Genomic DNA, 13479 nt, shown 5'->3' with positions numbered 1-13479 from the left:
AATAAGAAAGTTGTCTGTATATACTACTCCAAAATCAATTTGCTATCCACAATATTCATTGTTTAATTTGGAAAACTGTTGAGGAAATTAAGTATATGGTTATTCAAAGGACTTGATCTAGCTTTATTCTTTTTGTTTCTGTTCCATTGCTGGAAGATCCTTCATATCACCCTCAACTTATTCTTAAGGCCCTTTGCATTGCTATATTGCTTCTGACGTTCACAAGTTTTTGAAAAGTATGTAGCTCATTCCACACTCTCACCACCTTCTGAGTGAAGAAATTCCCCCCTCATGTTCCCCTTAAACCTCTCACCTTTCACTCTTAAACCATGGCCTCTGGTTGTAGTCCCACCCAACCTAAGTGGCAAAAATCTGCTTGCATTTACCCTAGATCCTTCATACCTCTGTCAAATCTCCTCTCAATCTTCTATGTTCCAAGCAATAAGGGCCTAACCTATTCAATCTTCCCTCATAACTTAGGTCCTCCAGTCCTGGCACCATCCTTCTAAACCTTCTCTGTACTCTTTCAACTTTACTGACATCTTTCCTGTGGGTAGGCAGCTGAAAGTGCACATGACACTCCAAATTAGGTCTTACTACTGTCTTATAGAATTTCAACATAACATCCAAACTTACCTTGATTTATGAAGCCCAAGGTGCCAGAAGCTTTCTTCATGACCATATCTACCCATGGCACCACTTTCAGTGAATTATGGTCCTGTATTCATGGAAATGGATGACCAAAGCAGAGGCTCGGCATCTGTAGAAAGAGAAACCATTTAATGACTGGGCTCGGGACTTGTGCTGACGAGAATAATGTTGTGCGGTGCCCAGTGGAGTGGCCAGTAATATCTTTTTTTTTCCAGAATTCTGTTCCGGGTTGGATGGCATTGATCAATTTCATTTCTTTCCTTTCCCCAGTCACGGTTGAACAACATAAAGCAACTGTCCACAATTGCCTTGGCCTTGGGGGTAGAGCATACCCGGAATGAGCTGCTCCCACTTCTGACTGGTAGGTACAAAGCTGCGTGTGGTTGGGCTGCTTCGGTTTGAACAATCGCCTCTCAGAGTCACCTTGCCACTGATTTCTCGTCTAGATGCAGACACCATTTTCGATGAAGACGAGGCACTGCTGGCATTAGCGGAGCAACTAGGGAGCTTCACGGTGCTCGTTGGCGGACCGGAGTATGTTCACTGTTTGCTGGTAAGAGCGGTCGTACATTTACAAAGCACTGCACAAGACAGACACGCGGTTAATGCCATTGAAGTGGTATTACTGTCTTAATAAAGGTTAATTTCCAGAAGATGATTCTCAAAGCAGCAGGGTTCCACAGGCAATGATAAAGTAAGTGACTTTATAATGAGTCATAGAAAAGTTCAGCACATGTTCCCCTTAAACATTTCACCTTTCACCCTTAACCCATGACCTCTAGCTGCAGTCTCATCCAACCTCAGTGGACAATGACTGCTTGCATTTACCCTATCTAAACCCCTCGTAATCTTGTCTCCTTCTGTCATATCTCTTTGCAATCTTCTATGTTCCAAGATAAAAAGAAGTCCTAACATATTCAATCTTTCCATATAACTCAGGTCCTCCAAACCCGGCAATGGCCCTGTAATCTTTCTTTGTTATGATGGGTTGCATGAATGAGGGGTAAACGGACACATACAGAACCCTCTCTGCTTTTATTGTTTGCAATAAAATCTTTGAGGCAGATGAGGCTTTGTGCCACCCCAACATATTTGTAGGCACGAGAAAGTCTGCAGATGCTGGAAATCCAAATCAACTCTCACAAAACGCTGGAGGAACTCAGCAGCTCAGGCAGCGTCTGTGGAAAAGAGTAAGCGGTCGATGTTTCTGGCCGAGACCCTTCTTCAGGACCTGGTTGAAATATTGGAGGGGTGTATCATTGAGAATTGCTACAGTGAAGTGTAGTTACTCTACCCCTGATCCAGGTTCACCCACGCAGCCTGTTGGAAAACATACACGGACTGATACCGTCCCCCGAACACTGAAACCTCTGCTCTGTATTGACCAAATATACGTTCAACATGAGCCCAACTGGGGGAAACAAAACACAGATTTTAATGCCCAGATGCAATGGTCCTATGCATTAAATATTTATTTAAAATAACATACTTGTATTGTTTTTAAATACCCGTAATGGGGAACAAGATTCTGAAATTAAATAACGAGGGCCTCAGGCTATTACAGGGCATAGATCAAATTGAAATGATTTTCAGTGATCAGTTCATCATAGGACAATTCAGAATTAAAACAATGAAATCAATTTATGAAACCACCAAAGTAGCTCGATCAATGAGGTTTAACCAGGATGCTGCCTGCTTTAGAGGAAGTGCTGCAACTTTATCAGACTCTGGGTGGGCCACGTCTGGAGTATTGCATGCAGTTCTGATTGTCCCACTATAGGAAAGATGTTGGGGCTTTGGGGTCGATGCGGAAGAGGTTCGCCAGAATGTTGCCTGGTTTAGAGGACGTGTGATCATGAGAGCTGGATAAACTTATGTTGTTTTCTCTGAAGCGCTGGAGGCCGAGGGGAGATCTGCTAGAGGTTTGTAAGATTATGAGGAGCATGTGCATAGATTAAGTAAAGAGGAGTATCTGTTTCCCAGGATTTAAATGTCTAATACCAGAGGTATGCATTAAAGGTGAGAGTGGGTAGGTAGGTTCAAGGGGGATGTGAGGGGTAAGTTTTTTTTACCATCAGAGTGGTGGATGCCTGGAATACATTGACTGGTATGATGGTAGAGACTTTTCAGAGACTTTTGGATAGGCGCATGGGTATGAAAAAGATGGAGGGAGATGGACATTGTGTAGGTAGGAGGGATTAGTTCTTGGTGGTTTTTGATTTTCTTTTTAGCTGGTTCAGCACAACATTGTGGGCCGAATGGCCTGTTTCTGTACTTTACTATTCCATGTTTTACTTTATTGATTGCAGTGGTTTCAAATTAGACATTCCAGCGTCAGCATGTTGCGTATAGAGTGTGTACGTTCTTTTGTATTGATACTCCTTTCAAAAATGTTTTCTTTTTGTGTAAAATTACCTGCGAGTACAGGCAGAGAATTCTTAAAGCATTTACGTAAGGAATCCAATTTGCTCATGTGTGGGTGGGGGCTGTATATAAAATATCACAAACTTTTAGCAGTGTTTCTTGAAGAACGCTGAGATGGCATGGCTTTGTATTATAGAAAATAGCAATTCAGAAACGTTTTCTCGGAGCCCCTGTGATGCCTGCAATTCTAAACTGAAACGTGGGCACAGTTGTTGTTTGAATAATTATATAAGATATAGGTGCAGAGTTAGGCTATTTGGCCCATCGATCCATTTTCCCCTCTCAGCCCCAATCTCCTGCCTTCTCCCTGTATCCTTCCATGCTGCGATTAATCAAGAGTCTTATCAATTTGTCTTTCAATCATGGCTGATCCTTTTTTCGCCTCCTCTGCCCCACTCCCCAGTCTTCTCCCAGTAACCTTTGATGCCATGAACCTATCAAGAACCTATTAATCTCTGCCTTAAATATACCCAATGACTTGTCCACCACAGCCACCTGTGGCACAGAATTCCACATACTCACCACCCTCTGGCTAAAGAAATTCCTCATCATTTTCATTCTAAAAGCATATCCCTCTATTCTGGGGCTGTGCCCTCTAGCCTTAGACTCCCCTGCCATAGGAAACATCCTCTCCACATCCACTCTATTCAGACCTTCCAACATTTGATAGGTTTCAATGAGGTCTCTTCTCATTCTTCTGAACTCCAGCGAGTACAGGCCCAGAGCCATCAAAGGCTCCTCACGTGACAAGCCTTTCATTCCCAGTATTATTTTTGTGAATCTCCTTGAAACTCTGCACACTGTCAGCACCTCCTTTCTTAGATGAGGGGCCCAAATCTCCTCATAATACTCTAAATGATGCCTCACCAATACATTATAAAACCTTAACATTACACCCCTGCTTTTATATTCTAGTCCTCTCGAAATGACTGCTAACATTGCATTTGCCTTCCTCAGCCTGCAAGTTAACCTTTAGTGAATGCTGCACGAGGACTCCCAAGTCCCTTTGCACCTCGGATTCTTGAATTTTCTCCCAATTTAGAAAGTAGTTTACACTTTTATTTCTTCTAACAAAGTGGATGACCATGGACTTCCCTCAAACTTTGGCAAAATTATTCTGACAGGCAGCTTCATGTTTATTTGCATATTAAAACCTCATAGGATGAACAATTATTGGTACTTAATTTGAAGATGAAATAGTAATTACTGGTAATTAGGAATGTGTCAGTGTAATTTCCATTTAATATTAGTACAGAGTTTTCTGGTTAGGAACCTTGGGAATTTCTGTGATTGAGAAAATATGTCCTTTGATTTATACAGTTTTTGGTAGTTTGTGTTTTGTCCTCCAGCACGGCTCTATATTCTTCTGCCTTTAAATGTTTCTCTGTCTCATTTTCTTTATGAGAATTCCTAATTCTCAGCAATGTAAGAATTTATCTTAAAGATTGTTTCTAAATATTGTGTTTCTTAGAAGTAGAGTAAAAAGAAGATGTGTTTCAGTTTAATTCTTTCCCACTAATCAGCCTCCCTTGGAGAACCTGGCAACGGTGGAAAAATCGGTAGTACGAAATAAAGCCATCGATTCACTGCGAGCCATCTCCCACGAGCACTCTCCTGCAGACCTAGAAGTCCACTTTGTGCCACTGGTCAAGCGCCTGACTTGTGGTGACTGGTTCACGTCCAGGACTTCGGCATGCAGCCTTTTCAGTGTCTGCTACCCTCGGGTATCCAGCTGTGTAAAGACCGAGCTGCGTCAGTAAGTACTTTCCTCCCTTGGAATGCTGGAGATGAACATGATTGAAGTTGGCTAGGAATATTACAGTATTATTGTAGAAAATCTACATCCTGTAGTATCGCTAATTATGTACCGTGTCGTATGGTGTGGGCGATCGTGGGTCTTTCCATGGACAGGATTGTTCTTGGCGAAGTTTTCTACACAAGTGGTTTGCCATTGCCTTCTTTCTGGGCAGCGTGTGTCTTTACAAGACGGGTGACCCCCAGCCCATTATCAATACGCTTCAGAGACTGTCTGCCTGGTGTCAGTGTCAGGAGTTGAGATCTGCACCTGCTGCTCATACAACCGTCCACCACCTGCTCCCACGGCTTCACATAGTCCTGATCGGGGAGGCTAAGCGGGTGCTACACCTTGCCCTAGGGTGACCTGCAGGCTAGTGGAGGGAAGGAGTGCCTTACACCTCCTTTGGCAGGGACGTATTTCCTTCCTGCCACCCAATTTCGGTATAATTTGGTTTTATTGGCGATAACATGCTACCACCATGGTGGACGGGACCTTGTTTTAACTGAGTGGGTAGAAGTTTCTAGTTTAGAGAATAATCAGCCCCAAAATAGCACAGAAAGTGTGGCATTTTTGTTTTTAATGACATAAACTGAAGGTTTTTTGTGTGTTTTTAGTGAGGAAGGAGCAAAAGCCGAGGTGCATCATAGTCGAGTGGTGCTCATCGCTTACTCTCGGCTGTGGGGTTGAAGTGGCCTTGTCATTTACAAAGGCGTGCTCTTTTTGAGAGCCGTGTCTTGTCAAGCCTGTTGCTCTGCTTCAGGGCCATTTTGATTAATCTGGCGCGCAGAGGATTTCACTTGTTCGGAGGTGTTTGAGTTTTGTCGGACGAGAAGGTTGCTTTGGTAACTGTGTGCCCCTGCAGTCCACAACCAATGGCTCTGTTCTGCTCCAAGTGCAGGAGTCCCACATCTGGGGTTCACTTCCAGCCGCTTTACTCCCTGAATTAAAATTTTTTGTGGCGTCATTTGTGTAAACTTTCAGACACAGTCAGTTGTTTCAGAAAAAGAGAGGGCTGTATGGTGGGGAAATTCTAGGCAGCTTCTAGAGTAGGTTACGTGGTCAGCACAACATTGTGGGCTGAAGGGCCTGTAATGTGCAGTAAATTTCTATATTCTGTTGCTATCTTGAAGTATTTCTCAGGATAAAATCTGAATACCACAAATATTGGATTTTTGGGTGGTGTGGTGGAGATGCGTCTCTACCAAAGGAGGTGTAAGGCTTCCTTCTGCTGGTCTGCAGGCCACCCTTGGGCAAGGTGTAGCTCCTGCTTCGATACCATTGACCCCTCCCGACCGCCCCCGCCCCGATCAGGGTCAGGTGAAGCCATGGGGTCAGGTGGTGGATGAGCAGCCGGTGCAGATCACAAGTCCCGGTTATGCGACACCTGACGCCAGGTAGACAGTTTCTGAAGTGCATTGATAATGGGCTGGGGGTCACCCACCTTGTACAGACACACACTGCCCAGAAGGCGGAAATGACAAACCACTTCTGTAGAAAACTTTACGGAGAACAATCAGGGTCATGGAAAGACCGTGACCACCCATAGCATATGACACAGCACATAATGATGATGGGTTTAGCAAAATATTTTAGTAGCTTCTGATTTAGAAACATTAATTGCAAAAATGTCAATTTTTAGTGCTTGTATTTCTGCTTGCGAATTGTTAAGTTCTGCATCAATGGGCGACTACTCCTATGTGACCTTTAATTTTATTTTTTCTGCAGACTTTTCCACAGCTTGTGCTCAGATGACACACCAGTGGTCCGCCAGGCAGCAGCATCAAAGTTGGGTGAATTTGCAAAGGTTGTGGAGCTGGAGTTTTTGAAAAGTGACATTATACCCCTCTTCACTTCCCTGGCTTCTGATGAGCAGGTATGTAGTTGTAGAGCAGATACTGGGGTGGCAGCGGGAAGTCGAATTGAAGTGGGTGGCCATTGGGATACCCCGGCTGTCGCAGCGGAACCAGAGAAGGTGCTCGTTGAAGAAGCCGCCCCCCCAACCCCATCTGTGTTGGTCCTCCGATGTCGAGGAGGCCACGGCAGGAGCTCCAGATACAGCGAATAGCCCCGAGAGGAAAGCACCGCTTCGCCTGCAAGAACTGTTTGCAGCCCTGAACGGAGGCAAATGGGCGACTGTAGACCTTGTCTTGCTTTCGGGGAGAGCGACAAGGATGAATGAGTGGCGTGGAACCCTGAAGGGTGGGGTGGGGAAAGTGGGGTGTGATTAGTGGCAGAGACCTCTTGCAGATAGCGGAGGATTGAGATTAGTCTAGGAGTCTATTGTGGGTGGTGGGGGCTACAGACACTGATGCGCTGGAAAGGCTTGTGGGGTGGGAATGCAGGTGACGTGGATGAAGGAAGCGTGGATTATAGTGAAGAAAGATGATCTTATTCCCCATGGCTTGTCATGATTTATCTTGCTGAAGCTGCTGCTGTCACCTTGGCTTTATGTCACATGTGTATCAATTGCTTGTACTGAGGAGCCTCTGTATCCCACACGTCATGGCAGTGTGTGAAATAACGGAGAGCACTTGGCTCGTTCCGCTAACAGGCTGTCTGTCATTCCGCTCACTGGAGCAATTCCACCCCCCCCCCACCCCACATTACCGCTTGCATTTTACTGTATGGATGAGCTGGAGGTGGGAAAGATTAGTACGGATGGTGTGTCCGTGGCAAAGAACTGAGTTGCATCCGGTTAATACGTCCATGTACTCAATATGCTACGCCTTGTTAATGCCACTTCCTGCTTGCAAAGTTTCTGTTGTCGTGGTCTGCACCATCTGTTCACCTTTGTAACCGGGGTTCACAACCCTCTTTTACGCCATCGACCCCCTACCATCAACCGAGGGGCCCCAGGTTGGGAGCCCCTGCTTTATAAACTTCCTTTGTCCACAGCAGATGGAAGCAGTGCCTGTCAATCTATTGGCATGATTACACCATTCCAGTACTCCAGCTGGAGATGCTCCTCCAAGAAGGTGGTTATCTTGAGGCTTTTGCCTGAAGAGCGAACTGTTTAATCAGTGTGTGTCCTTTCATATTCCTCCAACCTAAAGTATCCCGGGCAAAAGGCTTGACGCAGTCCGCAGTATCCTCGTGTACTAAGGAGCCAGAGTCGTACAGAAATGGTACGCTGAAGGGGAGCTGGGATGGACACTTTGACCCTCACCTAGCTTCTGGTTAACGGTTGGACGTGTGCTCCTTGGTGTTGAGTAAGCTTCTCTTCTGGTTACTGTCCAGTGACTCCTGGAAATAAACCTTCACATCTGTAGCCAAGGAGATGTTCACACTTGCTCCAGGTTCAGACCCCACCAATGATGGCTAGCGTATCAAAACAAGGATGTAATGTTCACATTTTATAAGGCTTCACTTGGAATATTGAAGGTAGTTTTGGGCCCCTTATCTAACAAAGGGTTTGCCAAGACAGGAGTGGGTTCAACGGAGGGTCACGAAAGTGATTGAAAGGTCCAGGATTGAAAGGCTTGTCGTTCAAGGAGCATTCGATGGCTCTGTTCCTGTAGTCATTTGAATTCAGAAGAATGAGGGGGAGGGATCTCATTGTAACCTGTCAAATACTAAAAGGCCTCTAGAGTGGATATGGGGAGGATGTTTTTTATGGTGGGACAGCCTAAGACCAGAGGAAGCAATCTCAGAGCAGAGGTTTGTCCATTTAGAATGGAGATGAGGAAGGATTTCCTTATCCAGAGAATCTGTGGAATTCATTGTCACAGAGGAGAAGTCATTGGGTATATTCAGGGCAGAGAGGTTGATAGATTCTTGATTAGTCAGGGCATGAGAAGTGACCTGGTTGAAGCGTGTAAGATGATAAGAGGTATTAATCGTGTGGATAGCCGGAGACTTTTTCCCAGGGCTGAAATGGCTAACATGAGGGGGCATAGTTTTAAGGTGCTTGAAAGTAGGTATAAGGGGGACATCAGAGGTAAGTTTCTCACCTAGAGAGTGGTGGGTGTGTGGAATGCACTGACAACAAAGGTGGTAGAGATGGATACAGGGTTTTTTAAGAGACTCATAGATAGGTACATGGAGCTTAGGAAAATAGAGGGCTATGCGGTAGGGAAATTCTAGGCAGTTTCTCGAGTAGGTTACTTGGTCGGCACAACTTTGGGGCTGGATAGCCTGTAAAGTGCTGTAGATTTCCCTGTTTCGATGAAGAGATATGGGGAGAAGGCAGGAGATTGGGCTGAAGGTGAAATGGATCAACCATGATGAAATGTCAGAGGAGACTCGATGTGCCAAATGGCCTAATTCAGCTCCTACATCCTACGGTGAAAAGTGACCACTTGGGTGATTAGCTTGGAGATTCACTCAGCAGAGAATGGTGCTTCAAGAGCAGGAGAAAGAAAATTGATTTATCAATAAATTTTTGCACTGTCATGACATTTGCTAATATACTAATCCAAGGAATGCTTCCATCAAAGGTTGCATGTTGATACACTCCAAATTTCCATTCCAGTACTTGTATCCTGGGAAGATTCCAGCACACATTGCAAAGTAATGAAACCTGTTGCTACTTTCTAGGTGATCTGAACGGATATCATCTGGGAAACAATTGTTATATTGTCAGTATTTATTTTTATGATTTTTTTGATGAGATTAGTTCTTCCTAATGTTAACTTCAGGAAATTAATTTTGTTTTTTAATGAAGAACCAGCTCAAACCCGGTTTGAACATCTTTTTCACAGGATTCGGTGAGGCTGTTGGCAGTTGAGGCTTGTGTGAGCATAGCCCAGCTGCTGCCCCAGGAAGACCTGGAAGCGTTGGTGATGCCGACCCTCCGGCAGGCAGTGGGCGATGAATCCTGGCGTGTTCGCTATGTGGTGGCAGACAAGTTTTCTGAGGTACGTGTTATTGCTAAAGCACAAAATGCATCTCTTTGGTATGATGATATGGTGCATTTATGTTTTAAAGCTAGTCTTTAAGTTTTCTGTTCCAGCTGGAATCCCTTCTGATTCTGTCAAAAGTCATGAAAACACGATTAGTTCCTCTAATATAGTTTTAAAAAATCATTAAATCAAGCACCTGCGTATTTTTAATATAATTGACTGACATGCCAAAAGGTGCTGAGATTTCTTTCCAGATTCATTTAATTAGCCTGTTTTTAAACATGGATCTGAAATAGAACAAAGTTGGTCTGAATTGAGCTCAGATCTTTTTCAGTGTATCTGAAGGATAATCCTGTGACAGGGGTTTAGAACAAACTTGTTGGCATAGTGCCAGGGATCTGGGGATTCAGCACGTGCACAGGTTGATGACACTGATATTTTTCACTTTTGACTGGAGGAAGTTAAGGGGAACTTCAGTTCTGTTTAAAAATGAGCCGGAAGGTTGAAAAGCCAGGACGATCCTCAGAGACTTTGACACTCAGGAACTTGAAATTACTCACCCTTTCCACAGTCCCCTTGATTAGGACTGACGTATGTTCCCTTGACTTCCCCTTCCTGACGTCCACAATCATTGGTTTTACTGTCATTGTGGTAAATTTTGTGATGTAGGGCATTAATTAATTAATTTAATTAAAATTTTGATGGACTGGACTTCGCTGGTTCCTTCCCACTGCTGACTTCACACAAACCAGGTATGGTGTAGGGAGGTGGTGATTCAACTTCACCCTCCTGTGGTCCACAATCAGTTCCTTGGTCTGACTGACAAAGTGCCAGATTGTTGCCACACCACTCAACCAGCTGATCTATCTCACTCCTCTTCGGCCCCTTGTCACCATCTGAAATTCTGCCAACAATAGTTGTGTCATCGGCAGATTTATAGCCCTGAAGAGCAGTCTTGGCCCGAAACATCGACTGTTTATTTCATTTCCATAGATGCTGCCTGGCCTGCTGAGTTCCTCCAGTATTTTGTGTTAAGTTTCCAGCATCTGCAGAATCTCCTGTGTGTTTATGTTTTTTGAACCAGATGGTCTTTGTTCTCAGTATAAAACTTGTTGCCTCAGGCTTCCTCCTGGTGCTCCGGTTTCCTCGCACAGTCCAAAAGCATTCCGGTTAGTAGGTTAAAGGGTCATTGTAGATTGTTGCACAAGTTGGTGGGTTACTGGCGGTGCCGTTTGAAGGGCCGGAACAGCTTGTTCTGTTCTGTGTCTCCAATTAAATCTATGCCCTTTAGTCTTAGGCTTTCCCAGCCTGGGAAAACACTCGGATCAACTGAAATCTCCGTGCTTTTCTCACCACAATGTAATACAAGTCCTCAAAATAAAGGCACATTGCCTACATAGGTTAATTGCAAACATTAACAATCAGGTTAACATTATTTAACAATTAAGAAGCATTATTTAATGATTAAATAACATTATTTAGTTGTTTCTTTTGACCTGAGAAATTAGCTGATTACAATTGCTCACGTTGTTGTCTGTGTACCATACTTTCGGATTCAGAGCCATCAACGACAATATTTTCTCAACTTTGCCTTTCTTTAAAAATTTAAAATTCCGTCTCTTTAGGCCAGGAAAATCTGGTCCCACCCCAAAGCATTGAGATTAAATCTTTCTGTTCTGTATGAGTGTAAAATCTGTACTGAAGCAGCTGGTTTATCTGTGGATATTTTATCAAGGATAGATCATTACAGCTGTTTTACCTGGGTAACACTAAAGAATGCTGCTTCTAAATGGACACCATTTATCTGACCATTCCCTTTTTCTCCCCACTCATTTATTTCTTTACCAGAGCATGGGGTATCCACTCATTGATAAACATGTGAACACAATGGCAACATTTCTCTGGGTTTCTTTCCTCTTACCCCATGGCTTCACGTGACCCTGATTGGGGGGGTGGGGTTGGCTAAGCAGGTGCTACACCTTGCCCAAGGGTGACCTGCAGGCTAGCGGAGGGAAGGAACGCCTTACATGTCTCTTGGTAGAGATGTATTTCCACCCTGTCACCCATGATAAAATTACATAATTAAAAACTGTAAACCTGATCGAAAATTAAAGCAAATTACAGATGGACCAGTGTTCAAAAGCACACAGAAAACACAGCCATTTTGTCATCTTAGGATTGTTACCCTTGGAACAGGCAAAGACTTTATATTGTCTGTCTTTATACGATAACTAACCCGTGTTCAAAAATAAGCTCCATATAAGGTAACACACACAAAAATGCTGGAAGAACTCAGCAGGTCAGGCTGCATCTATGGAAGTGAATAAACAGTTGACGTTTTGGGCCAAGACCTTTCATCAGGACTGGAAAGGAAGGGGAAATATGCCAGAACAAGATAAAGGTTGCCAGAGCACTTGTGAAATTGGCACCAACCCATTATTGGAAAACAATTGCATTAGAACGATACAGAGTTTATTGTATTTATAAAGTTCTGCTATCATTGCTAATGACAGACCATCACAAAAGGCACTTTCTATGCTCAAGATCACGTATAAACTAATCTTGCAATGAAGTCTGTAGCTAAAGTATAGTTCAGATTTTTAATTTTGAAGTTCATATTTTCAGAGTACATACATGTCACCACATAAAACCCTGAGATTCATTTTCCTGTGGGCATACTCAGCAATTTCTATAGAATAGTAACTGTAAACAGGATCAATAAAAGATAAAGTACAAATGCAAATATAAATAAATAGCAATAAATAACAAGAGTATGAAATAACAAGATAAAGAGTAATTAAAGTAAGATCATTGCTCGTGGGAACATCTCAATTGATTAAGTGTACTGATCCCCTGTAGTTCAAGATCCTTATGGTTGAGGGGTAATAACTGTTCTTGAACCTGGTGGTGTGGGTCCTGAGGCTCCTGCAGCTTCTACCAGATAGTTGAGGGGTAATAGCTGTTCTCGAGCCTGGAGGTGTGGGTCCTGAGGCTCCTGTACCTTCTACCTGATGATTGAGGGGTAGTAACTGTTCTTGAACCTGGTGGTGAGGGTCCTGAGGCTCCTGCACCTTCTACCTGATGGCAGCAGCGACACGAGCGTGGAAAAGAAAGATGGTGTTGTCTTTGTGATTCCTCTGTTCACGTGTTAATGCACAGATTGCTGCTATTGAAACCCACTCTATCTTTGTTACTCATTTGGTTTCTCTTGCCTTTAAAGCTTCAGAAAACCGTGGGTCCTGAAATTGTGGAAAATGATCTGGTTCCTGCTTTCCAAAACCTGTTGAAAGATTGTGAGGCTGAAGTGCGAGCAGCTGGGGCCAACAAAGTTAAAGGTTGGTTGGGAATTCTCATTCTTGTCTTTTCCATCCGGTTTAAGATGTTGTTGGTGAAGCACAGTGACAACTTTCTGGCAGCAGAAACAACTATCAATTACTTCATTAATAGACTCTTGTTCTGGGCAATGACACTGCAATCTGTGCCTGTAACTTTCCTAGTGGAGACGAGGCCTTTGATCCAGCTGTACAACCTGGCATTTTGCAGTGCAGTCCTGAACATTATTTGCTTACTTTTCTTGTCTGCACAATTTGTCTTTTTTTCCTGCGCATTGTGTGATTGATGGTTTTCTGTCTTTAATGGGTTCTGTTGGGTTCCTTTGCTTTGTGGCTGCCTGTAAGGAGACAAATGTCAAGGTTGTGTATAGTACGCATGGTGGTTGCACATTTTGTCTGACAATGACAGGAAACCTGTGCGGGAGAGTTTTTA

General features: G+C 43.7%; 1 protein-coding gene across 1 annotated transcript in view; it reads left to right on the top strand.

Moving 5' to 3' along the window:
- The window catches only part of LOC140203593 (serine/threonine-protein phosphatase 2A 65 kDa regulatory subunit A beta isoform-like), a 49608-nt gene that overhangs the window by 1267 nt on the left and 34862 nt on the right, over positions 1-13479 (top strand). Inside the window, exons 3-8 of the mRNA XM_072269641.1 lie at positions 922-1012; positions 1104-1204; positions 4599-4831; positions 6599-6746; positions 9574-9729; positions 12935-13049. Of these exons, the coding sequence (XP_072125742.1) occupies positions 922-1012; positions 1104-1204; positions 4599-4831; positions 6599-6746; positions 9574-9729; positions 12935-13049 (844 nt within the window). The remainder of the gene's footprint in view (positions 1-921; positions 1013-1103; positions 1205-4598; positions 4832-6598; positions 6747-9573; positions 9730-12934; positions 13050-13479) is intronic.

The sequence above is a fragment of the Mobula birostris genome, chromosome 10, assembly GCF_030028105.1.
Source record: "Mobula birostris isolate sMobBir1 chromosome 10, sMobBir1.hap1, whole genome shotgun sequence".
Classification (NCBI taxonomy): Eukaryota; Metazoa; Chordata; class Chondrichthyes; order Myliobatiformes; family Myliobatidae; genus Mobula; species Mobula birostris.
The sequence above is the reverse complement of the archived record's forward strand: the minus strand, read 5'-3'. Positions and strand labels throughout refer to the sequence as shown.